Source organism: Panthera pardus, unplaced genomic scaffold (assembly GCF_024362965.1).
Source record: "Panthera pardus isolate Hobbes unplaced genomic scaffold, ASM2436296v1 HiC_scaffold_21, whole genome shotgun sequence".
Lineage (NCBI taxonomy): Eukaryota > Metazoa > Chordata > Mammalia > Carnivora > Felidae > Panthera > Panthera pardus.
In genome coordinates, this window is record NW_026526777.1 from 31,913,356 (window position 1) to 31,940,740 (window position 27,385).

Here is a 27,385-nt window from a genome sequence, read left to right on the forward strand (position 1 = left end):
TTATGGTTAAAAATCAAAATGGCAAGAGAAATAACTGATTCTCACCAAATCATGAATGCTAATGCCATTCTTAGGACCTCCTAGTCACAATGGACTTGATATAATTGAAAGAAATGCAGGGAAATACAAAATGTTAAATGTCTTAGATTTTAAAGGAATTCCTGAAAACTTTTTTTTTTAATGAAAAAGAGAAAGGTTCATTCTGGTACTAGTAATTAAAATGAAGAAAATCATAAACTTGGAGACATGTATAAATCTAACCTCCCAATAATCAATGTATCTATGATGGGAAAAATACTTAAAAGGCAAAGCTAGTGAATGAGATGAGAAAAAGATGTGTCCAAGTGCTTTAGGAAACTCCAAATAGACACAACATAGCAAGATGGAAGTGTGCTCCACAGAAATCATGAATTTCTAATTCAAATTATAACTAATTTAGTACTACAAATTAACTTTTATTTTTAACTGAATTTTCAATAATATCAAAGTCTTTCCTTATTCACTGAGAGATAAGCATGGCTGGCACATTTGAGGCAAAACTAAAATCTGAACCAAATACATTTATAAATACATTTAATCAGAAATTCATTAGTATCTTATCTTTCTTTTTCTCTCAGCCAGCAAGTCAAGACAAAAATAAAAACTGGAGATTTAGATCAAATCATTCCCAGACATAGATTCAAGACTGTCTGATTTCATGAGCAAGAAAAGACAACACACAAGGAAAAACAAAATCTAGAGTTTGTAAAAATAGCTTTCATAGGATATTTACAAGCTTTGCTCCAGAAGCCATCTTTTTGAGCTCTACTCAAGTTTCTTTGGGTTTTTAGTACACTTGGTAAGAGCAAAGTTACTAACAGTGTTTAGGCAAGTACTGGCTAATAAATTCTCAGTACTTTCTGAATCATTTTTAAAAGTTTTCTTTTGTCATCTTCAAATTTTGCCAAAAATTACTCATGACTGATGAAACTGAAAAGGATAACACCGGATATCTTTAAGAGGAAAAAGAGGACCTTCAAGTAACTTAACAGAAATGTCCTTGAAAAGGCATATGTCAATTTGTTAGGAAAAAAAAAAAAAAAAAAAAAAAAAACAACACTTAAAATGTAGCAATGAAAGTACTTAAAAATTATATACTAAGGAAACTTGAAAAACCTGGTATATCTCACTTTAAATAGATATTACATAAATAAAAATCTTACCCAAATATTCCCTAGGCCTCCCCAGCTTTATAGAGCATGACTAAATGAACTGAACTGTCCCTAAATTGAGTCACTGTACTCCATATGACAAAACCTCAGTCACCCCTGGATTATGCCTTTCTTCATCCAGTGTTCTTGCCTTCTTTACCTGGTGCCATAGTGATGCTTCCATCCCTTATTCCAACTGACCAGTGGCTGTACAGACCATTCCCTAACCATTGTTGGAGTGAGGGGAGAGGAGCTTTAAGGAATATTTTTATTATCAGCCTGTACATTTCTGGTTCTCTTACTTGTTGACTGGTAGGCAGACTTTCCCTTCCAGAGCCGGTCTCTCTTATTTGAAGGTGTACAAAGGTACATTGGAAGCTGTGAATGAGAATGTGGCTACAGGAGAACCGAAGGATCCAAAATTATAACTGTGGAAAGTGCCCCATAAAGGGTTAGGAAAAGAAAAGCCATTGAAAGGGACAGAAAAGGGATACCTGGAGAGGGAGGAGAATCAAGATTGTGTAATCGCAGGGTGCTTGGGTAGCTCAGACTTTCCCTTCCAGAGCCTGTCTCTCTTATTTGAAGGGGTAGAGGATGAGTGGGGGGTGGGGGTGGGAGAGTAAAACAATCCACAGCACGAGGGCTGTGAACCCTCTAGATATAAACCACAATCACTGAACAAGTTAACATCCAAATAATTAAGGTCTCTACCACCAGCACTTCCCTGACTAAATACAGAGGGACTTAAAGGGTGGAGAGATTGGGATGGAGGAGGAGGGGCAAAGCATTAAGCAAGGTGAGTGCAGGAAGAGTTCTACACTGATGCCAGAAACTTGCTCTCTTTATAACACCAAGGCCTAGGATCTAGCTTCTGTCATCCTTTCTCTCTTAATGCATCAACATGTTTGAACTGCAAATTATAAGACAGGCCTCAATTTCTTTCTTGTGGATTCCTTAAGGTCCTGGCAAATGGTGGTATAGAACTAGATACCTGTGAGTGTCACTAATTACTCTTTGACTATTGAAAACTTTTGTTTCCAAAGAAATGCCTTTTAACTCAACAGGCTAGCAGTGATCCAACCTCGAGGAGTCCATCAGGAAGCCCTGTTTGATAGGTTTCCTCAAAATTAAAAACAAAAACAAAACAAAACAAAACTCTAAAAATTATCACAGGAAATTCACTTTTATTCTAATATTATTCTAAATTATTCTAAATTTATTCTGAGACTAAAGCTCAGCAAAACTTAGTCAGGGCCTGTATAGATTAAGAAGCTACCCTACGAAGGTATGTTGGAAGCTGTGAATGAGAATGTGGCTATAGAAGAACCAAAGGATCCAAAATTATAACTGTGCCCCATAAAGAGTTAGGAAAAGAAAAGCCATTGAAGGGGACAGAAAAGGGATACCCAGAGAGGGAGAAGAATCAAGAGTGTGTAATCCCAGGGGTGCCTGGGTGGCTCAGTTAAGCATCCAACTTCGGCTCAGGTCATGATCTCATGTCCATTGCTTGGTACCATGTTGACTCTTTTGAGACCATGCCTCACTCCATGGCACTCAGTCAGCCCTCTCGGTCCATCGCTTACCCTGCACTTACCTTACTCCTTCTGTAGTTAAATTCCCACTTCTCTTCCATCCCCTGTTTCCAACAAAAGTTGTTCTTTGACCTCATCTTGATTACCATGCATTCATCATTTCATTTTCTTCAGACCTCTTATTCAAGGTCTGATCTCAGTTGTTAACTCTCTTGGACCTTTGTCAGCTATTTGAGCAATACAGATGCCTCCACTTTAGAATCTCTCTCTGTCTTGCTAATTCCCAGTCATGGTTAATTTCCACTGTGTATGACTTCATTTCTCTATTCACATGTTATCATTGTTCCATGTCCCATGGCATGGAAGGGTTCAGGGTATTTCTTGGAGTTTTGCTTGGAGTTCCCCTTACTCTTGGACATGTTGTACTCTCTTACACTTCCCATTTGAATGCATTTTTTTTTTTAATTTTTTTTTTTTCCAACGTTTTTTTTTTTATTTATTTTTGGGACAGAGAGAGACAGAGCATGAACGGGGGAGGGGCAGAGAGAGAGGGAGACACAGAATCGGAAACAGGCTCCAGGCTCCGAGCCATCAGCCCAGAGCCCGACGCGGGGCTCGAACTCACGGACCGCGAGATAGTGACCTGGCTGAAGTCGGAGGCTTAACCGACTGCGCCACCCAGGTGCCCCCCCATTTGAATGCATTTTAAGCACCGTATAGGAAGAACCACAGATCAGCAGATACGCGATTACAATGCCCACAGTGGAAGTTAAAAATGACTACTCGGAAGCTGCTGCCTCTTGGTGTATGCACTTGGTGTATTTTCCACCATGCTCGATGGAAAATGCCATCTCCTGTTTGACACAAAGTCTTTGCTGTCTGCTTTGCTTTCACAAACTGCATAGCTGTTCTAATTCATCTGGTCTTAACTCTACCTGTGCGCTGGATGGATTTTTCATCTCTGCTTCCTTTGAGGCTTTTTTTTACCAGTTGCCCCATTTCTCCCCAAACAGCCTTCCTTCTCTGCCTGTAATAGCATCCTTTGACTTTCATACTGACACCTGTGTAGAATAATCTGTTGCTTCAACACCTGCAGCTTCTTAAAACTCACCTCTTGTGTTTTCTGGGAGTACACACTCTTTTATATATATATATATATATATATATATATATATATATATATATATATATATATATATTTTTTTTTTTTTTTAATGTTTGCTTATTTTTGAGAAAAACAGAGACAGAGTGCAAGTGGGGGAGGGGCAGAGAGATGGAGATACAGAATCGGAAGCAGGCTCCAGTCTCTGAGCTGTCAGCACAGAGCCTGATGCGTCATTTCCTTCTTACCTATAATTATTTGCCTTACTGTCTATCCACCCCCTCTCAACAAAAATGTTGAACTCAGCTGTATCCCACTGTCAAATCCAGTGCCTGCCATATAGTAGTCCTTGATAAATATTAAATGAGCATATCAAAAGTCTTCAACAGCATAAATAAAAAGTTACTTCAACTATATATATTCACTAGGCTTGGCCAGTAGAAGAGTTTATCATTTAAAAATTTTAAGATAAACCCATACAATCAAAACTTGGGTTAGCACAATAACAACCCTGAGACACCATAAGATGCTAAAGAAAAAACACTGTGAAACATCAAAAAAGGACAAAGAACTAAATTATTTCATCGATGTCCATTATCTCATTTAAATATTTCAATGTTGATAATCTATTTATGCCACGTATGGTAATTCATTATAACTCCAAAATGTTGTTAACTAGAATGCCTTATTCTCTAAACTTTCAAGAAAACTAAAAATCTGCTCTTTTTCTTATATGCCTTTTTCTCACTTGCAAGTACAAATAAATAAAAATAAGAAGCTTTCATTTTTAAGATAAAAGCTTGTGTCTCCTTAACAAGTAAACACATCAATTATTAAATTATTCTTCAATTTAAAAAAATATAATATATAGATTATTCTTACAAATACTTTCCAATTTTCATTTGTTCAAATAACTATTGGAAGGTTCACAGGAAATCCAAAGAGATTAAATAACGAAGCTGATAAAAGCTGCAGGAAATTCAGTAATCACAGTGAATACTGAAAGAGACTGAATATATAGTTGTAGAGATTATGAATGCATTATAATCAGTATGCATTATGGAAGAAGTTATCATTGTTCACAAATTTCTAAATGCAAGTAATCCCAACTTCTAATTACGTGAAAACATACAGAACCTAGAAACTAAAATTGACATATGTTAAAAAAAAAAAGTTATGTTCATCAATATACTTTAAAAAGTGATATTCTTGATGAATGCTTTATAATAATAATCAAATATAAATACAGCAGTAAATATCAAAGAGTATTTGTCCCTTCAAGAAGTTGTTTTGAGATCACTTGGATCAAAAGGGTAAATTTGAACAAAACATATTATCACCTTATCTTTGTAAGTACCATACAAAAGTACTTTCCATTCATTCTAATGAATGTCAATGACAATGGATGTCCCACAGAAAAACAGCGTTATCTGGACATAAAACTTAAGAGTAAGCAAAGAGAACTTAAGCACTAACAAACCAAGGATCAAAATGTTTCACCTACTATTAGAAAATTAGGGTAACAAAAAAATCAAAGGACTGAGACACAGTAAGACCCAAAATTCATACTACAGTACTATCGTAAGACTAGTAAAATAAAAATCAATTCCAATTACATAGCTCTAATCAATGAACTAAGAAGCATGATATAGAGATTTCATGTACCAGATCAAAACAATTCTTTTGATAGTCTCCCAACACAAAGAACTGAGGTTCTGAGACCCAGCTCACAGCCTCTATGAAGACTTTTCCCAACCTCCTCTCACCCATGTTCTTGGAGGCTGCTCCCATGCCGGTGCCTATCCTGTGACTTCAGATTGGTCTCTGTTGCACTTCTATTCGAATCCCATGACTCCCGTTATTTATCTTAAATTCCCAAGGCCTTCCCCCCTGTCCACCGAACACTAGGTGATCAATATATCAACAGTAGGTGGACTGAGTGAATGAGCAATAGTGAGGGAAGCGGCAAAGAAAGGAAACAGCAAGAGACGGAAGCCATCTCGGCAGATGGAATTGCAAAAAAGTCACATCAGTTAAGGCACCATCTTAATTTTGGCCAATGAATCATGATGGGATATGAGTACATTTTCAAAAAGATTGGTAAATGTTGTCATATACTGTTGGCTCTCAGATCTCTGATTTCAAAGTCACATGCATTCAGTATACTCTTCTTTCCACACACAGACAACAGGCAAACCTGTAGGAAAGTCACCAGAGGTTAGGACATTGCTTTATTTATTTTTTTTTTTTAAGGATTTTGAAAAAGTAAAACTTGGTTATGTGGGACAAAGTAAAGAAATGCTTTGAAAATGAAGGTGAGGAAGCCTGGATGGTAACTCTAACGTGTCTCCCTAACGATTTATAAGCAGAAAAGTGAATTATAAAAGCGAGCACAGTATTCAGGAAGGGTTCTAGCAGAGCTGGGAACAGTAATACAGCTCTTCAGCCAAGTAACCTCACCTCAAAATAACAAGATGCATGAGGAAAGTCAGTATTTGACTATGAAGTTTTTAAGGAGGGCCTAAGAGTCTTCAGAAAGGAAGGCAGTCTGGTTAACAATATTTTAAACATTTTCATTTCAAGCTACAGAGAATTTTTTAAGGAGGGAGCATGGGATTTACTGTTCAGCACAAGTGTAATACATCACCAAAATCAATAACATATCTGAAATGCAAATACATTTCTCCTCACAGAGGCTAAGACACTATTCCCTAATTAAGTAAGCGAGGAATATCTTCACGACATCACCTCTGTTCTATAAAGAAGTTACGTTTAAACTAGAAGATGCCACAATATCAACACTTGATAAAGCAGAGACAAACAACATAACCCAAAGGGACAAATGCTAACTCCTCACGGCAGGAGACTGTTGACTGAGGTTTATCACGGTGCAAAATGGGAACAGGTGGAGGGGGCATCTGATACTGAATGGAAATATGATTGCCCATATTAACTCACATCGTCCTTTCAAATTCCTAATCAAAAGAAAAATACAGACAAGAAACAACTCAGATGGCACTGTGAGAGAACTAGAAGAGCTTTTGTTCTTTCCTCCTCTCTCCCTCTTTTCCTCCTTTCTTCCCTCCTTGTCTAAGTATTTTTTATGACGAAATCCTGTGATTTAAAACGCAATCGTTAGAGGTGGAATGGAGCCTTGTCTGTTTTTCTACACTCAGAATCAGTGGGAAGGTGGAGAAGGAGGCCTCCAGGGACCTCCAAATGATTTCTCACTCCATCTATCCTCCGGCCTTCATGGCCTGCGGCATGTCAGCAGCTGTCTTCTTTCCAGTCCATTCTGTGTGTTAAGGTTGTAATTTTATTTTGAAAAGAATGAATTTTGAAGATTGTCCCTCGATTTGAGAATCTGTAGTGAATCCTTACTTTCCTAGTCTTCAAATTCCTGTTCAGTGCTCTCCACAATCTGCTCTCACACTGATAGCCTGGCCCAGGTTCTGATTCTACCCACCGCTCAAACGGACACCTCCATTCTGCAGACTCCTATTTAAATCAGGAATTCATGCCACAGGGTTCACATGTAATTGTTCCACAAAGACTCTTTTTCCTCTGGAGTGCAGGAATAATATGACTACCTTCTCTTTTATTTCTCTCAGTGTCTAGAGTTGCATAGTAGAAATTCAATAAATACATTTTTAAAATGGGTCAGAGTTCTTTTGTAAGGGAATAGTCCTTCCAAAGACATCTGCTTTGTGAACATTAATATCTGCATTCTATATTCTATTTTTCTTAAGCTGTAAGTGGTATATAAAAAGAAAGAACACTCTCATAAGCTACTCTCATAAGCTGCTGGTGAAAGTCAACCCATCCCACTATGGCAAATAACCCGGTATCAACTTAGAGAACCAACCACATGCATTCCCTGTGGCTCGTCATTTCCATTCCCAGGCATACACAAAAGAGAAAGACTGGCATGCGTGTACCAGGAAAGGCTCTTAAGAAAACCACAAAGTATTGTTTATAATAGTAAACAACTTATAAACAACCCAAACAGCAAGCAGCATGTAACAAGAGCAATGGAACATGACATAACAGTCACATGCATGAACAGGTGACAATAGTTATTTAAAGTTCAAAAAATGCAAAGCAAACAATAAATTTATTTAGATATTTATACAGACGTGGGGAAAACTATAAAGAAAAGCAAAGGAATGTTAAAACACAAAATTCCAGATATGGTTACCTCTGAGGGAAGGGAGTAGCAAATCTAGATCAAAAATTTTTTCTAATGTTGTATTTCTTAAGCCAGGTGATGTATACAAGGGCATTTCTATTATTTTTTTATATCTAATATGCGCCACATAACGTCTTCTATAAACATTTAACATTTCCTTAAAAATGTAAGTGAAAACTGCTCATCTCTATAATAGCTGTTGCCAAGTATACTGATCCTTTAAGAAGTTGCAAAAAAGAGGTGCCTGGGTGGCTCAGTCAGCTAAGTGTCCAACTTCAGCTCAGGTCATGATTTCACGGTTCGTGGGTTCGAGCCCCACATCAGGCTCTGTGCTGACAGCTCAGAGCCTGGAGCCTGCTTCAGATTCTGTGTCTCCCTCTCTCTCTGCCCCTCCCCCGCTCATGCTTTCTTTCTCTCTCTCTCTCTCTCTCTCTTTCTTTTTTTTTTTTTAATTTAATTTTTTTTTTTTCAACGGTTTTTTTTTTATTTATTTTTGGGACAGAGAGAGACAGAGCATGAACGGGGGAGGGGCAGAGAGAGAGGGAGACACAGAATCGGAAACAGGCTCCAGGCTCCGAGCCATCAGCCCAGAGCCTGACGCGGGGCTCGAACTCACAGACCGCGAGATCGTGACCTGGCTGAAGTCGGACGCTTAACCGACTGCGCCACCCAGGCGCCCCTCTCTCTCTCTCTTTCAAAATAAATATTTATATATACATACATATATATATATATATATATATATATATGTATGTATATACACACACACACACATATATATGTATGTATATGTAAAGAAGTTACAAAGTTACAAAAAAATAATAAGAGGAAACTTTGGTCTCACAGGTCACTACACAGAAAAGATATATCAGGGTTGTGGAATCAAATGGGAAGTCCATGGGCAAGTGTGAACAATAACTACCTTATGTGAAAAATGTGAAGCAAAGCTGAATGATGTCAAACATACTCTAAGGCAGAAAGACAAGTACTGTCTAGACCAGAGGGCAAGTGAAGTTACACTTTCTAGACTCGTTAGGACAAGTGAAACTTCTAGGGCTCTGGCAAGTACATTTCAGTGGAACTAGGACGCTAGACTTAGGGTAGGACTTGTAAGGGGTGCTGGAGCAAGAAAAACGAATCTGAGGGAAACAAGACAAAAAGTCAGGACTGAAGAGCAAAACTGCTTCCAGAATGATACAAACACAAGATGGAAAATTTCAAACAGGTTATCAATCCTCTGTTTGCATCTACTTCATTCTTTTTGTAATTTTCCAGTAAATCAAGCTCACTTCGTTTTTCTTTCATTTACTGCGACTGTGGTTCTCCACATTAATTTAACACCCCACCCTAATCCTGAATGCCACTTACTAACTTCAGGCAATACATTTTGTAAAGTCTACTTTCCTATCGTGAGGCCTATAGCCACAGCCAAGGATGTGACATCTAGTTACATGTCCGGTTAGGAGCAGGTGGTGATAACTCAAATCTGCCTCTTAAAATCTAGAGTTGTAAAAGCTTTTCTAGGATCATTCCAGTCATTACTGAACCTAGGTGAACAAAACCAGCTCAATTTTTAAAGCCTAGAAGTAATATTAAAATTAAAAATTAATTTCTACTGTGTACTACACTCAATTCAAGCTTTTAAAGTATAATTTTTATTCCTTTCTAGCATTCTCAAGACTGTCATTATCCAATCATTTAGGACATACTTTCCTGTATTTATTATTCACATAGTATAATTTTACATTGATTTACATAGAATTAAAATCATCTTACCTGCACTTTTTTTAAAGCTACTGGTACTCCATCCAAGAGACAGGCTGCTCTATAAACTTCACTAAATTGCCCGCGACCAATTTTCTTTTCTATTCGAAAGTTGGCTAATGTATTATAGCCCATATCCGGTCTTAAGGCCTTCTGTAATTAAAAAAATCGGAAAAGTTTTCAATCACACAATAGTCACACAATTATTGATTGTTTTCACATAAGTAGGTAACACCTACGGTAAGCTCGCAGACATCCATTCATTCAACCAGTATTTATTGAGCCCTTCATGCTAGGCACTGTTCTGTGTACTAGAGATACAGTAGCAGACCCAACAGATGATAATCTCTACACTCAAAGAAAAGTTCTGGCAGGGAAGAAAAGTAATAAACAGGGTAAACATAAAAAAATATATATATACAGTATGTGAGATAGGAAGGGCAAACAAAAAAAAATAAACCAAGGAAAAAGGATATGAAGTGTCAGGGAATGAAGATTTTGAAATTTTCGATAGGAACTCTATAAAATTATCTTCAGTTCATAGAATACAAACTTGTCCCACTCAATCTAGTACTCCTTTGACATTTGTTTTCTTTTTCAAAGTATCTTTAACTTGAAACAGAATGTGTACACACACACACACACACACTTATTTTGTCCAACCTGCCAACTAAATGCATGAAAATCTGCTGAGCTTCCTGAGAGTTACTGAACTTGTACAAAGAACACTTCCAGTGGCAGGGAATTTACTACCATATCATTTCTTTTTTTAAAAACTTTCATTTTTTTTTTAGAGTAGTGTTAGGTTCACAGCAATATTATAAGAAAGTTACAGAGATTTCCTCTAGAGCCCCCCTGTGCTCCCACATATGCATAGCTTTCCCTAACCCCCACCAGAGTGGTACTTTTGTTACAATTCATGAACCTACACTGACACATCGTTATCACCAAAAGTTCATTAGGGTTCACCCTTGGTGTTGTACATTCTACAGTTTTGGACAAATGTATAATGACATGTATCAAACATTACAGTATCATACAGTATATTTTATGGCCCTAAACATCCTCTCTGTTCCTCCCATTCATCCCTCCCTCCCCATTAACCCCTGGCAGCCACCGATCTTTTTATAGTCTCCACCGCTTTGCTTTTTCCAGAATGTCATACAGGTGAAGTCATTCAGACTGTAACCTTTTCAGACTAGTTTCTTTCACTTGGTACATAATTACATGTTGAAAAAAGATTTTGCTGTTGTTCATGAAAAAGGGTTCTTTTTTTTTTAACTAATGTACTAGCTGCTAGGAAAACAGAGATGAACCAGAAATGCTTTCTGCTCTGAAAGGGCTTAGCCAAATGTATGGAAGAGGCTCTGGACTGCTATGAGAGGAATAATTACAGGGTGTTGGGAGGGGAGCAAAACTGTCATCCTATTTTGAGACAAAACCCAACTCCTTATAAATTTTATCCAATGATCTAGTGCTTTTGTTCACTTGTTTATTCATGGACTCTTTCACTCATTAAATCAGTCATGGGGTAAACAGTAATTGAGCATCGATTACAGTCAGACACTGTCTGTTGCTGACGTTGTAACAGGCACCCGAGGAATACAGCCTTTTAGGCTCCTCATGACACTCGTAATCTATTTTAGCATCTCTACCTATATAACAAAATGAAGAAAATAGTCTAGTTTAACTATCAAATGCCCTATCTCTTCTCTACTTTAGCTAAATACGCATAGGCTTTTCAAGGTTCGGGGATTATTTATTTAAGTACATTCTTCAAGCCTCTACCATTCTGTTCACACTCCTCTGGAACTCCTCTACTCTCTGAGCCAACTTGGAGTACACATGACATTCTTGTGGCATAGGACTAGCGCACCATCTAACGAGACTGAACATTAAATACCTATTAAAGCAGTCAACAGCACTGGTCATAAACACACTCAACTGAACTTGAACTCCTAGTCAAGTAAAATAAACCTCTGTTCAGGTTGATGACCCCATGACGGATGCAGAAGGCTACTTTGACATATAGGCAGTGCTTTACATTAACCCCAATGCTTTTAATGTTGTAGGCTTTACTACATCTAGCGTGCTAGCAAAAACTCTAACGTTCTGCTAAAGTTTCACTGTAGTTCAAATACAATGTTTCTCAAAAACAGAAGCAATAACTCCTGTCACTGTACGCTGATTTTCTTTCTTCAGGAAGTCTAAATTATTGTCAAGAAAAATACCATTATTCCTTTAAGACATGCAAGATAACCAGAATATAAGAAATTTCACAAATTCATTTCAGAAATATAATACCATAAGTAACTTGTAATAGAATAAGAGTACTGGCTACCATAATAATAGAGGTTTCATTTTGGTACCTACAACTTAATGGGTCCTATATATTAGGACTTTATATGTCACCTAATTCAATTCTCATGACAATCCTATATATAGATGTTATCAAACCAAACCAATGTCTAGTTGATTCCCAAGTATAGCCTTTGCTATGCTACCACAGTTACTAAACAAAATCACCTCTAACAGGACCCAATATTATGGGACTCTACATGATGATTCACAAATATTTCCAATTTAAAATCTTTTGATAAAGAAAACAGGAATAGAAACACATGTCAGAAATGAAAACAAAAACATGTACCATAATAAGAAAAATAAAAGAAAAATTATCAAATAAAGGGAGACAACCAGCCATGCTGCTCATTTTTAAGATTTCTTTTTTAGTCATTGAGATTAGTCTGTAGTAAGTGTCACTGTGACAAAATGGTACCTATTTAAGAAACGAAACTAACAAAGTACCAATTGTTAGCTACAGTCCATGGATAATAACAACTTTTCTTAGTTTTTTAACTTAAATAAAAGTTTCATTTAAAGAGGAGAGGCTTTTTTAATATCCTATGCTTTTCTAAGAAATCTTTTTCTAAAAAAACTATTGACACAGTAGGACAGTCTGCAACATCAGAGAAATAGAATTCCTTCTTCCGCTATGTATGTACATACCATTTTTTTCTCCTGATGAAAACTTGTCACTCTCAACAGTAAAATACAACTCCATCATTAGGAACACTATCGCACAGTCCATATACTTTAAATTTGACTGGGAATTACATCTTCTGTCTGCACAATAACTGACAAACATTCGCGTGAACTGCTAAGACAGTGTGACAACCGCATGCTGAGAGCAAAGTCTCACTAATGTGTTTTGGCATGCAGGCTTGTAATCACACATTTACATATGCAATGACCTACATTTGCATGTCAGATCACACACTGTCTTGGTTTACTAAGACTGGGCACCTCCCTGTGCTTGGCGGCCAGAGTGGCGAGCGAGGGCCAGAGGGCGGTGTTTTTTGGCAGTTGAGGGATGAACTGCCACCAAGGATTAGGTTGATATGGCCTGAGCATTAGACACTTCATTAGACGTAATCTGTTTAACAGTGGGCAGTGTATGTAAACTTCACAGCCCATTTGCGGCACCTTTTTCCCCCTATGGCCTTTCTTCAAAGGGCAGTGTGGGTGAGTGACAGCTTGTCTCATCTGCTCCCATGTCCTGTCACCCAGTGTAGACATGGAGAGCTGACATGAGAAGGAGCATAGCTGCACATCTCCAGCTACCCCTGGGTCTCTTAGCCACACTGCAATTTGTATAAAAATAAGCTTGTGTAGTAGGAGATCTCCTTTAGGAGATCATCAGACAGGTAATACATATACTTCAGTAATGATTCTATTATACTGGATTCAAGGCCAGACTTCATTTTGATGAGTTATATCCTATTGTAGGTAGTACTGTACTAGGTACTTTAAATACAAAGATTCTATCATCAAATGAGTGCTCACTCAAGTGAAGAACTATTTTTAGAAAAGAGCTATATTTATATTCTCTTTTTGTGAACGATGTCCAATTCTCCATACACACACATATATATTTTAGTTCAGCACTTGAGTTATACTGGGAATAAATAACTCAGCAAAACAATGAGATTCAAATCAGTATGAAATACGGACCAAATAAAATCACTTAAATTGCCTTTTCCCTGTTCTCAATTTGCTGTAGAAACCGCATCCGTCTCCTGTAGTCCCTTAATGACCAGGGTATTTTTCTGAGCTGCACTAAATGGCTTTTGGATTTGACATGAGTCACTTAAAGGATCTTCAACTTCTATAAAAGTAAGAACCTACTCTATTTCTTCCACTGTGAAATGAAGATAATAATGCCTTAGCTATGACACAGGGCCGAGTCTCTTTTATACCTAGCCATGGCCCTCACCTTCTGGCCCCACCACTTGCTCCCCAAGTGCACCACGAGCTTTGGCCTCTCCACGCAAAGCCATGTGCTTACTCCCATGCCTTCTAAGTAACTTCGCTCTTCACACATGGCAAACCACAACTCATCTTTGAGATTCCATTGCCAGCCTTCTAAAGAATCATCTTCCGTTTGTGGGCAGCTTTACTGGCTTCTGACTCTGTGCTTCCACAGCAACTGACAGCAGTCACTGAACTCTGAAAACAGTTGTACAAACTCAGGCACTGAGCCAGGTTCTGGATCTCACTGGATTTAAGCGTTTGTTTACACAGACATATTTCTCCTTCCAAGTTTCTCAAACCAAGTTTTCTCTCTGTGCCTAGATTCCGTGAAGGTGGTCTGACATGGAGTATATAATAACTATTTACTAAATAAGTCAATGTAACTGAGAAAACTTAATGTAAAAGGCTTTAAACACATATAGCATGATTACAACAACTGAGAGTCATGTACAGGAGCAGTACAGTACATCGGAAAATACTTCGGCCCTACAAGGCAAGGCAACTAACTCTCTGCCTCCTACAGCTTTCCAACAGGTGAAACAGAGAATTCCCTTTAATCCTACTATTAAAGGAAACTTCAGTAATGATCCATGGTCTGGGTTAGAGTGATATGGGAAGCATTAAACACTGTGCTTCAAATCAATCTTGCTCTGAAGCCTGATCTAGGCAATGGCATTATAAAAGAATCCACTGAGTTCCAATATGGCCCATTAGAAAAGGCAGAGGCAGGTACAGGGCGCTTGGGAGGCTCAGTCGGTTAAGCATCGGACTTCAGCTCAGGTCATGATCTCTCTGTTAAGTGAGTTAGAGCCCCGCATCAGGCTCTGTGCTGACAGCTCAGAGCCTGGAGCCTATTTCAGATTCTAGGTCTCCTTCTCTCTCTCTGCCCCTCCACCACTTGTGCCGTGTGTGTGTGTGTGTGTGTGTGTGTGTGTGTGTGTGTGTGTGTGTGTGTGTGTTTCTCTCTCTCAAAAATAGACATTTAAAAAAGAAAAAGAAAAGAAAAGAAAAGAAAAGAAAAGAAAAGAAAAGAAAAGAAAAGAAAAGGCAGAGTTTCTGGAGTTAATCAGCAAGGCCTGGGCTCAAATCCCAGCTCTGATGCTTGGTATCTTTCTGAGCTGGGGAAGCTACCCAAACCTTTTTTCCTACTTCTGTAAAAGAGGGGTAAGACTACCTAAAGAATTGTGTCTGAGTGAGATAATGATTATAAACTACTTAGGACAGATCCAAACACAGGACAAGTAGTCAATATCAGTGAAGACTTTCCCTTCCCCAAGAGTGCCAGAAGGACAACTTTCCACCAATTCTCATAACAGGGCTTTATCTGTTGCTAGACTTCCCAATGTCAAGGGCACAATCCCTGGAAGTTCTTAGTATCACCCAGCCCTGGGCTCTGCCTTCCAACTGGGATACCTCGTTTATCATGAGGATTATCCTCCTGATTCACAAATGAAGATTGCCCAACCCCTTGGGTATAAGGCTACTTAGGTGACAGTACAGTGTATCTAACTATATAGTGTATTCTGCCCAATGTCCTTTCAATAATTATTGGGGGGAGGGCATTTAATACATAGAATCATGTTTGCAATTTGGTTATCTGGTTAGAACATGCTTAAAGTTTAAGATCGCAGGCACACTAAAGAGGAGAATAACTGGTTCAAAGCCCATAAATCCCAGGAGTTTAAAACTGCTTGGCTTCATGACAAAAGAAAACTCAGAAAGGGCATGGCTAATTCAGCACAAAGGATCTGCTGCAATTACTGAAATAAAGCCTGCATACCCTGAGTCGAAGTATTTTCAAACAGATTAATTGTTGGGAAGAAGTCCTAAAACATAGCTAATTAACACGGACAACATAACTATAAGCCTATATGTGTTATTTCTCAATACTATTTTCTCTCTTAATTACTAACTAAAAGACACCCATAACTCTTAAGGCATATTTAAAACTGTTCTTGGAAGCATTTATATTACACTTTTGGGGTAAATTATTGTTTAGCCTCATAACATTTCTGAATCTACATACTAACATGATATGTTATATAAAAAGTGTCCAGAAATCTCAGAAACAAAAAATAAATACTCAAAATTACAGACAACAATTAAGAGATCAAATCTGAGAATGAATGAAGCTTTATAGAACACCTTAAATGTTCTGGTTTCTTATTAATGCATCTCTTGTTGATTTGAATGCACTCTAATCACGTAACACCAGATCTTGCTAACTAATTGGGATTAACTTCTACATGTCAGTCTGTGTTTACTGCTTCCTTCACATAAAACTTTTAAAATAAAATTCATTCTGCTGTGCCAGTGGTTCTTATTCTCACAGCAGCAGACTCTTTAAACAAAGATTTCCTAAGACTAAATTGATTTAATTTGCTTTAAATTTGAAGGCAAGGACACCTTTTTAATGTTTATTTATATTTTGAGAGAGAAAGAGAGAGAGAGAGAGAGAGAGAGAGAGAGAGAGAGAGAGAGAGAGAACCAGCAGGGGACAGGCAGAGAGAGAGAGGGAGACACAGAATCTGAGGCAGGCTCCAGGGTCCAAGCTGTCAGCACAGAGTCCAACAACGGGGCTTGAACTCACAAAATGTGAGATCATGACGTGATCTGAAGTCAGATGCTTAACTGACTGAGCCATCCAGGTGCCCCTGAAGGCAAGGACATTTAATGAGCAATACGATAATTCAGGATAACATTAGAATGACAATTCTCTCTAGGGAAATTAGAAGAGTCACAGCATGAACTCAGTAAACTCCTCAGAGAGCAAATTATATCCTGATAATTCCTAATGGTATTGTTATCAATGGGCTAATATACAAGCCAGTATTAACTATATTTAACACCATTAATAAGGTTTTCATTATTATTGAAAATTTATCTCTTACTGGTGGTTTTCATATTACCAATTATTCAAATTAATAAATTACTTTATATTTTATATGAATATTACTGGATTTCTCTAAAATTTAAGAGTAACAAAACTTCAAAACCCCCTTCAATTTTATTTAGCAATAAAGTTCATGCTAGGATCTTGAAGATGATGTTACTCATCACCAAATTACTCAAACTGGAATAGCCTATTAATGATACTTAATATCATTCTTTCAAATACTATTTTCTACAAACTTTCTACAAACCTCATTGAAAACAAAAACAAAAAACAGAAAAACAACACACACAAAAATAGCACATGTGCTGGCAAAATCTAATGATTCAAAAATTATCGCCTGAAGATTTCTTGAACTATTTCAAGGGTAACCTATTCCTAAAGATACTAAGTGTTGGAGAGTTGTACCAGTTTGAACAATACACCATTAATCATTACAGCTGGCTTTTTATCAAAGGAGGAAATTCACTATAACAAAAGAAAAATGAGTGACCAAATATAACTAATTATCTAGTTAAACATTTAAAAGACCCTGGTATTTATATCATTTAATCATCATTTGTTATACTACCTAGAATAATAATTACTGTATCTAAATTATGTAACCAAAAATACTATCTTCCCCACCTTATCATGAGCAGAATAGTTAATTAATGACAAAGAGGCTCCCATCTCCCCACTCCTCCCATGAGCACCACCAGCCATACCTGGTAAAATAAAATATGGCAAGGAAAAGTCTCTCACTGAGAGAAACAGACAGAAATTGAGATAGGGATAACAGGGGAGACAAATACATAATACAAAATAATACAAATACATAATACAAAACAATAAAAAGTAAACAAATACATGATAGTATCTAATATTTATTCTGCGTACTTAAGTACTATGCAGAGAAATACAATACAGTGATAAAATGGAAAATGAGTGGATGGTTATCTTAGATTGGGTAATTTAGGGATGATCTGACTGATGAAGTGACATTTACATTGAAATTAAAAGACCAGAAGGAAAGAGCAGAAAAAACAGCTGGAGAAAATGTCTTAAGAATGATCTTGGTGTGAAAAGGGAAAAAGCCAGTGTAGCTGGAATACAGAGAACAAGGGGCACAACGGTAAGGAAAGAGGTAAGCACTGACAAAATCACATAGTGCTCTGACAGCAGGGGTGAGGTGCTTGGGGTTTACGTGGGAAGCACTGTGCTCTGATTCACTATACATTTTACAGAAATAACTCATAGTGCTGCATGGAGAAGGAACCAGAGAGGAAGGGAAGAAGTAAAGCTAGAGAGGAAGTAGGGAAAGTGGACATAGGTAATGGACTGGACCTGGGAGTTATAGTGAGATACAGACAGCAGATGGAATCAGGATATGATCTTGACGTACAAAGGAATTGCTGGTGAACTGAATATGAGAAGTGAGGGACAGAAGGAAATCAAGAATAAAGCATACATTTTTGGCATGAGTGTGTAGATGGATCTTGATGCCATTTACTGGGATAAACAAGGTGAAAGGACAGGCAATTTGGGCAGAAGGTAGGCAATAAAAATGTAATTAAGGATATAATGTGATATACAAACAAGCAATGAGTAAAGGAATGTGCGGGCCGAATAATTATTGGCAGAAATTGCCACTGTCATAGTCATGGTCATCGTCGTCACCGTCATCATCATCATAGTGCCACGTGCTAAGCACCATACTGAAAGAAAGCTCCAAATCAACTTTATGAAGTAAAATACATTATTCTTCTCATTTATTGATAAAAAGAGTAAGGTTTATAGATGTTAAATAACTTGCTCTCCATCACATAGCTAGAAAGTAGGAGATCCAAGAATTCATTTCAGGTAACTGTCTTCAGAGCTCACGCTCTCAACCACCACACTAAAGAGCCAGTCATTCTATTTCCTTCTGGCAATTCCACAGATAAATGCTGGTATTCCACAGGGTTCATTCTTGGTCCTCACTTCTCCCTTCATACATTCACTCTGGGCAATCGAATTCACTGTTCAGTCTCTCCCATTTTTGATTCTGGAAGTTCGTGTTGAAGTGATTTCGGGTATCCCCCACACCCTCCATTGGACACCCTATCATAACTCTCTGAGAAACTCCTCCTCCATCCCCTTGTTCTCCCTTGATCTACATCCCCTTGATCTATACTTAATGAGATCCAGTCAAGAAAGAAAAAAAAAAAATGATGCATAATTAAATTTATTCTATATAAATGTGGCTGATAAAAGAGGTACTTATCAAAATTTCTAAATATAATATTTGCTTTATGAATACTTACTGAGAAAGCTGTTTGAAACATAACCAGTCATATAAAAAAGTCAAAATATTCACATAATAATGATACAAAGGAAGACAAAATATAAAGATATCCTAAATGTAAATACTATGACTGAATTTTAATTCCAGTGTACTTAACAATGTTATATTCCTTTCAGATGCACAATACAGTGGTTCAACAATTTCATATATTACTCGCTTATCAAGTTCAGTGTACTCTTAATCCCTTTCACCTATTCTACCCATCCCCCACCTGCCCTCCTCTCTGATAACTATCTGTTCTCCATAGTTAAGAGTCTGCTTTTTGGTTTGTCTCTTTTTTTCCCCTTTGTTCATTTGTTTTGTTTCTTAAAAACCACATATGAGTGAAATCATTTTTTTGTTGGTTGTTTCTGTTGCTTGCAGGTTTTTATTTTGATACAGTCCCAATAGTTTATTTTTGCTTTTGTTTCCCTAGTCTCAGGAAACATATCTAGAAAAATGTTGCTACACAACTTACTGCCTATGGCCTCTTCTAGGATTTTAATAGCTTCAGGTCTCACATTTAGGCCCTTAATCCATTTTGAGTTTATTTTTATGTATGGTGTAAGAAAATTGAACAGTTTCATTCTTCTGTATGATGCTGTCAGTTTTCTCAGCACCATTTGTTGAAGACACTGTCTATTTTCAATTGCATGTTCTTGCCTCCATTGTTGAAGATCAACTGACCGTATACTTGGAGAGTTATTTCTGGGTTTTCTATTCTTTTCCATTGATCCATGTGTCTATTTTTGTGCCCATACCATACTGTTTTGATTACTACATACTTGTAATATGATTGGAAGTCTGGAACAGGAATGCTGCCAGTTTTGTTTTTCTTTTTCAAGATTTCTTTGGGTATTCAAGGTCTTTTGTGGTTCATACAAATTTTAGGATTGTTTGTGAAAACTTCTGTGAAAAACGCTATTGGTATTTTTATAGAGATTACATTAAGTCTGTAGATGTAGTATAAATATTTAAAAAAATTTTTGTTCTTCCAATCCATGAACATGGAATGCTTTTCCATTTCTTGGTGTCATCTTCAATTTCTTTCATCTATGTTTAATACTTTCACAGTACAGGTCATTCACCTCTTTGGTTAAGATTATCCATAGGTATTTTATCATTTTTAGTGCAACTGTAAATGGGATTGTTTTCTTAATTTCTTTTCTGCTGCCTCATTATAAGTGTACAGAAATGCAATGGATTTCTGCACATAGTTTTGTACCCTGAGAGCTTACTGAATTCATTTATCAGTTCTAAGAGTTTTTTGGTGGAATCTTTAGAGTTTACTATATATAATATCATGCCATCTGTATATGGTAAGCTTTACTTCTTACCAATTTGGGTGGCCTTCATTCTTTTCTCTTGCTTGACTGCTGAGCTATGACTTCCAGGACTCTGTTGAATAAAAGTGGTGGGAGTGTTGTCTTGTTCCCAACCTATGGGAAAAAGCTCTCTTTTTCACCAACGAGCATGATGTTCACTGTGGGTTTTTCATATAAGGCCTTTATTAAAGGTCTATCTGGTTTCCCTATAAATCTGCTTTGTTGAGGTTTTTTATCATGAATGGATGTTGCACCTTGTCAAATGCTTTGTCTACATCTATTGAAATCATTAGTTTTTAAACTTTCTCTTATTGATGTGATGTATCACATTGATTGATTTGCAAATGCTGAACCACCCTTGCATCCTAGGTATACATCCACTTGATGGTGGTGAATTATTTTTTTAATGTATTGTTGGATTTCGGTTTCTAATATATTGTTAAAGAATTATGCATTTATGTTTATCAGAATATTGACCTATAGTTCTGTTTTTTGTTGTGTCCTTATGTGGTTTTAGAATCAGGGTAATGCTGGCCTCATAGAATAAATTTGGAAGTTTTCCTTTACCTTCTGCTTTTTTGGAATAGTTTGAGAAGAATAGGTATTAACTCTTCTTTAAATGTTTGGTAGAATTCACCAGTGAAGCTGTTTGGTCCTGGACTTTGTTTGTTGGGAGTTTTCAATTATTGATTCAATTTCTTTGCTAGCAATCGATCTGCTTAAATTTTCTATTTCTTCCTGTTTCCTGTTTTGGTAGGTTATAAGTTCTAGGAATTTATCGATTTCTTCTAGATTGTGCGGTTTGTTGGCATAGAATTTTTCATAATATTCTCTTACAATCCTTTGTATTTGTGTGTTGTCAGTTGTTATTTCTCCCTTCCGTTTCTCATTTTGTTTGAGTCCTCTCTTGATGTTTTTTTATTTTTTGAGGAGTCTGGCTTGAGGTTTATCAATTTTGTTGATCATTTCAAGACCGGCTCTGATGGTTTCATTGATCTGTTCTACTGTTTTTTGTTTGTTTGTTTTAGTTTCTATATCATTTATAACTGCTTTATCTTTATTACTTCCTTCCTTTTACTGGATTTGGGTTTTGCTTATTCTTCTTTTTCTAGATCCTTTAGGTGTAAGGTTATTTATTTGAAATTTTTCTTGCCTTCTGAAGTAACCCTGTAATGGTATAAACTTGCCTCTGTTAACAACCACTTTTGCTGCATCCCAAACTTTTTGGACTGTTGTGTTTTCATTTTCACTTGTCTCCACGTATTTTTTTATTTCCTCCTGGATTTCTCGGTTGACCCATTCAGTTGTTAGTAGCATGTTATTTAACCTCCATGTATTTCTGCTCTTTCCAGATTTTTTCTTCTGATTGATTTCTAGTTTCATTGAACTGTGGTCAGAAAAGATGAATGGTATGGGGTGCCTGGGTGGCTCAGTCAGTTAAGTGTTCAACTTCAGCTCTTGTCATGATCTTATGGGTTCATGAGCTCGAGCCCCACATCGGGTTCTGTACTGACAGCTCAGAGCCTGAAGCGTGCTTCAGATTCTGTGTCTCCGTCTCTCTTTACCCTTCCCCTGCTCGTGCTCTCTCTCTCTCTCTCTCTCTCTCAAAACTAAACATTAAAATTTTTTTTAAAAAAAGATACATGGTATAACTTCAATCTTTTTTGAAATTGTTGAGACTTCTTTTGTGACCTAATATGTGATCTATTCTTAAGAACGTTCCAAATAGATTTGAAAAGAATGTGTATTCAGCTCTTTTAGGAGAATGTTCTGAATATATCTATTAAATATATCTGGTCCAGTGTGTCAAAGCCACTCTTTCCTTATTGATTTTCTATTTAGATGATCTGTCCATTTATGTAAGTGGTGTGTAAAAGTCCCCTACTATTATTGTATTACTAGCAATTAGTTCCTTTATATTTGTTATTAACTATTTTATCTATTTGGGTGTTCTCTTGTTGGGGGCATAAATGTTTACAATTGTTACATCTTTTTGTGATTGTCCTCTTAATGATTATATGACTGTCCTTCTTCATCTCTTGTTATAGTCTTTGTTTTAAAGTCAATTTATCTAATGTATTTCTACCCCAGCTTTCCTTTCACATCAATGTGCACGATAAATGTTTCTCCATCCCCTCATTTTCAATTTGCATGTGTCTTTAAGTCTGAAGTGAATCTCTTGTAAGGAGCATATAAATGGGTCTTATGTTGTTTTTTTGTTTGTTTGGTTTTTTATCCATTCCATCACCCTGTGTCTTTTGATTAAAGCACTTAGTCCATTTACATTCAAAGTAATTATTGACAGGTAGATATTTGTTGTCATTTTGTTCTTTGTTTTTTGTTTGTGTGTGTGTGTGTGTGCGCGCGCGCATGTATCTTCTCTGTTCCTTTCTTCCCTTCCTCTCTTCTAGTGCGGTTAAGATGGCTTTCTTTAGTGATATACTTGGATTCCTTTCTCTATTTTTTCCATATCTACTACTGGTTTTTGATCTGCGGTTACCATTCAGTTATGTATATAACATCTTGTGCATAAGAAGCCTATCTTAAGATGACAGTCACTTAAGTTTGAACCCATTCTTTATGTCTCTCCTCCCCATGTTTTAGGTATATGGGGTCATACTTTACTTTTATTTTGTGAGTCCCTTGACTAACTTTTACAGATAAACTTATTTCTACTGGTTTTGTGCTTCCTATTTTTCTTACTCTTACTTAAGGTCTTTCCTTTCCACTCAGACTCCCCTTTAATATTTCTGGTAGGGCTGGATTGGTGGTCATGAACTCCTCTAACTTTTGTTTGCCTGGGAACTCTGTATCTCTCCTTCTATTCTAAATGACAGCCTTGCTGAATAGAGAGTATTTTTGGCTGCAGATTATTGTCCTTTCAGCACTTTCAATGTGTCATGCCACTCCCTCCTGGCCTAAAAAGTTTCAGTTGAAAAATCCAATGATAGCCTTATGCAGTTTTCCTTATAAGTAACTGTTTTCTTTTTCTACTTTTAAAAATCTTTCTTTATTAGTGCTTTTTGCCATTTTAATTACTACGTGTCTTGAAGTGGACCTCTTTGGGTTGATTTCATTGGGGGATCTCTGTGCCTCCTGGATCTGAATTTCTGTTTCCTTCTCCTAATTTGGGAAGTTTTCCGCTATTATTTCTTCAAATACATTTTCTGCCCCCTTTTCTCTCTCTTCTTTTTTCTGGGATCCCTATAATATGAATGTTACCATGCTTGAAGTAGTCACTGAGTTCCCCAAGTCTATTCTCATTTTGCGTAATAATTATTCTCTCACTTGCTAGCTTGATTACTTTCCATTACTCTTTCCTCCAGGTGGCTGAATCATTCTTCTGATTCTTCTAGCCTGTTATTTACTCCATCTAGTATATTTTTAATTTCAATTATTGTGTTCTTCATCTCTGACTGGTTCTTTTTTATATCTGTGTTAAAGATCTCACTGATGTTTTCCACTCTTTTCTCAAGTCAGTGAGTAGCTTTATGATCATTATGTTAAATTCTCTATCAGGCACATTACTTATCTCCATTTTACTTAGGTCTTTTGCTGTGATTTTGTCCTGTTCTTTCATTTGGGACATATTCCTCTGTCACTTGATTTTGCCTAAACTTTTGTGTCCATTTCTGTGTTTTAGGAAGGTCAGCTGTGTCTCTTACACTTGAAAGTAGTGGGTGGGACGTGCACTTTTAAAAAGGTGGTGCTGGCCCTGGTCTTCCTCCACAGGGGAGGAGTAGCCATCAGAGACCTGGGCCACAGGGCCCTTCCACAAAGTATATGTGGGTGGGAGATGCAGTTTTAACACAGTGCCTGTGTTCCCTGTAGGAGGTCACAAGCCCCCGCTGCCGGCAATGGGACTGAGGCCCCACAAAGCTCGCAGTTGGGAGATCCAGTGTTGGCAAGGTTTGCACAGGTCATCTAGGGGAGGGAATCCCCTGCACCTTGACTGAGGCAGGTCTAGCTGAGGGGGTGGGGGAAGGTGTAAGCAAGTTAGGTTGTGAATGCTGGTGCTGCGTGCTTCCCGCAGGTAGCTGTGTGTTTATGCTGGAGGGCAGGGGAGGGACAAGGTGCCTGCCAGATCCTTTGTTCCTGGAGAAGTCCCTCAGGGAACTCTGAGTTTAGTAAATAACTCTCCCTCCCATATAAGCCAGGCATTTTTCAAACTGCTGCTTCTAGGCTGTATCTCCAAGGGCCATCTGTGGTTCAGTCTCTCTAAGGGTGGGGACTCAGCTCCCTATGCCCGCTGGGCTCTCTCAGAGCTGAGCGGGCTGATTTTTAAAGTTCTAGGCTTTAAGTTCTGCTGGTTGAAAGAGCTCACCAAATTTGGCACTCTAACTTTCAATGCCAAATGCTATGGGGATTCATCTTCGCCTTGCAGGCTCCCCAGTGTGATAGTCTGTTTCTCACCCCCTCCACCCCTGTGCTCCCTCCCTTTCCCGGCCAGACCCACTGCATCTCTGCCCTTCCTGACCTATTGGATGTGGCCTCTTCTCTACATTTAGTTGTAGAGTTTGTTCTGCCAGTCTTTGGGTTGTTTTCTGGGTATTTACACTGACCTGAGTGTTATCTAGCGGTACCAGGGGACAAGGTAGGTTTAAGGTCCTCCTACTCTGCCTCTGCCCTGGAAGTAATATGACCAAATTCTAACAAACATAATAGAATCCATACATTCAATGTTGCCCTTCAAAACAGGTGCCATGATCACATACAGACTTACTCCAGGAAGGCTTCCAATACTTTACTAGGTTTGAAATTCCTCCTTTAGAATAGTAATCAGTTTGTGAATCATATGAAAATTATTGGTCTCATTTTAGAAGATAAGATATCTCATTTTGGTCAAAAGAAGAATACCAAGACTATTTACTTTTTTCACCAAGTAAATATAAATACTTGGCTCCAAGCAATTTTGCGGTATTTCCAAATATCAAATACACCCTCAAAAATAGAATGGTTCTCATCACTATAATTATTAATCTATATTTCAGGCACTGAATGCAGTTCCAAATACATTGGGAAACTATTTTAATTAATGTTGGCTTCATCTTTGCCCACATCACTCTGAACAGACTGTTCAAACAGAAATTTCCAAGATAGCAGATGAAAGAATCTTTACTGTATTCACATTTTTTTTAAATCATCTAACTTTCCCAAGGTATTTCCTTTAAAATTTGAGGAACACTTACCTCTAAGTATGTATATGTGAACAATCGAAATTCCAAACCCAACGAAACTTTAAATATTTTGAAATGACACTTCTCATTTGACAGCTTTCTTATTATTCTCTATTACAATGTAGGTTTTTCCTAAAAGAACTCTAAAGTAACTAAAATCTATATGATATAATATTAACATAATATAGCTCGATTAATATTTAGCTCGGGGGTGCTGTTAAGGTGGTTAAGCGTCTGACTCTTGATTTCAGCTCAGGTCATGATCTCACAGTTCTTGACATGGAGCCCCGCGTTGGGCTCTGAACTGGCAGCACAGAGAATGCTTGCCTAGGATTCTCTCTCCCTCTTTCTCTGTCCCTTGCCTGCTCGTGTTTTCTCTCTCTCTCTCGCTCTCTCAAAATAAATAAACATTAAAAAAATATTTAGCTGGGGCGCCTGGGTGGCTCAGTCGGTTGAGTGTCCGACTTCGGCTCAGGTCATGATCTCACGGTCTGTGAGTTTGAGCCCCGCGTCGGGCTCTGTGCTGACGGCTCAGAGCCTGGAGCCTGCTTCGGATTCTGTGTCTCCCTCTCTTTCTCCCCCTCCCCTGCTAATGCTCCGTCTCTCTCTGTCTCAAAAATAAATAAAAACATTAAAAAAATATATATATATATTTAGCTGAAGAGGTATAAATTAAATTAACTTTCATTTAGAGATTAATTCATTTATCCAACAAACATTATTGAGTAGAAATTATCCTACTATCACTAACATAAAATATGACCCACAAATGTGAACACTGGGATGCTGAGATAATATATTCTTTTTTTTAACTGAAGTATTAACTGATATACAATGTTATATTAGTTTCAGGTTTATAAGCCATTGATTCAACAATTCTATATATTACTCAATGCTCATCACAGTAAGTATAGTCACCATCTGTCACCATACGTTATTACAATATTATTGGCTATTTTCCATATTCTGTACTTTCACCTCTGTGACTTACTTATTTTATACCTAGAAGTTAGTACTTAATCTCCTTCAACTATTTTGTCCCCCCGCCCCATCCACCTCCCCTCTGCAACCACCAGTTTGTTCTTCATATTTAAGAGTCTCTTTTTTTATTTGTCCATTTGTTTTGTTTTTTAGATTCCACATATAAGTGAAACCATACGGTATTTGTCTTCCTCTAACTTATTTCATTTAGCGTAATACCCTATAATACCCATCCACGTTGTTTTAAATGGCAAGATGATACCTTATCTTCTTTATCCATTCACCTATCAGTGAACACTTGGGTTGTTTTCATATCTTGGCTACTGTAAACAATGCTGCAATAAACACAGGGGTGCATATGTCTTTTCAAAGTATGATCTTATTTGTTGGAAGCATATTAGTGTAAGGAATTACACAATCATCATTATTTTTCTGAGAGTTATCTTTTTGTTGTCTTCCAAATTATACACTTCCTCTACTATAACACTATCTGCATTATCTCTATCATGAAATGTAGTTTATACAACATTATAATGAGCCTTTATGCTCATCATGTTCCATTAGTGACTAAATATCCTTGAATACCATTGCCTTACTATCTTATCTTAGATTT

General features: G+C 37.3%; 1 protein-coding gene across 3 annotated transcripts in view; it reads right to left on the bottom strand.

Moving 5' to 3' along the window:
* NEK7 (NIMA related kinase 7) overlaps positions 1 to 27,385 on the bottom strand; it is a 158,649-nt gene that overhangs the window by 63,806 nt on the left and 67,458 nt on the right. For 2 of the 3 annotated variants that reach the window (XM_019430626.2, XM_019430616.2), the window contains exon 3: positions 9,790 to 9,930. In XM_019430626.2, coding sequence (XP_019286171.1) covers positions 9,790 to 9,930 — 141 coding nt within the window. Of the gene's footprint in view, positions 1 to 9,789; positions 9,931 to 14,125; positions 14,177 to 27,385 lie in introns of those variants that run through there. The other variant, XM_019430635.2, reaches the window with a different exon arrangement.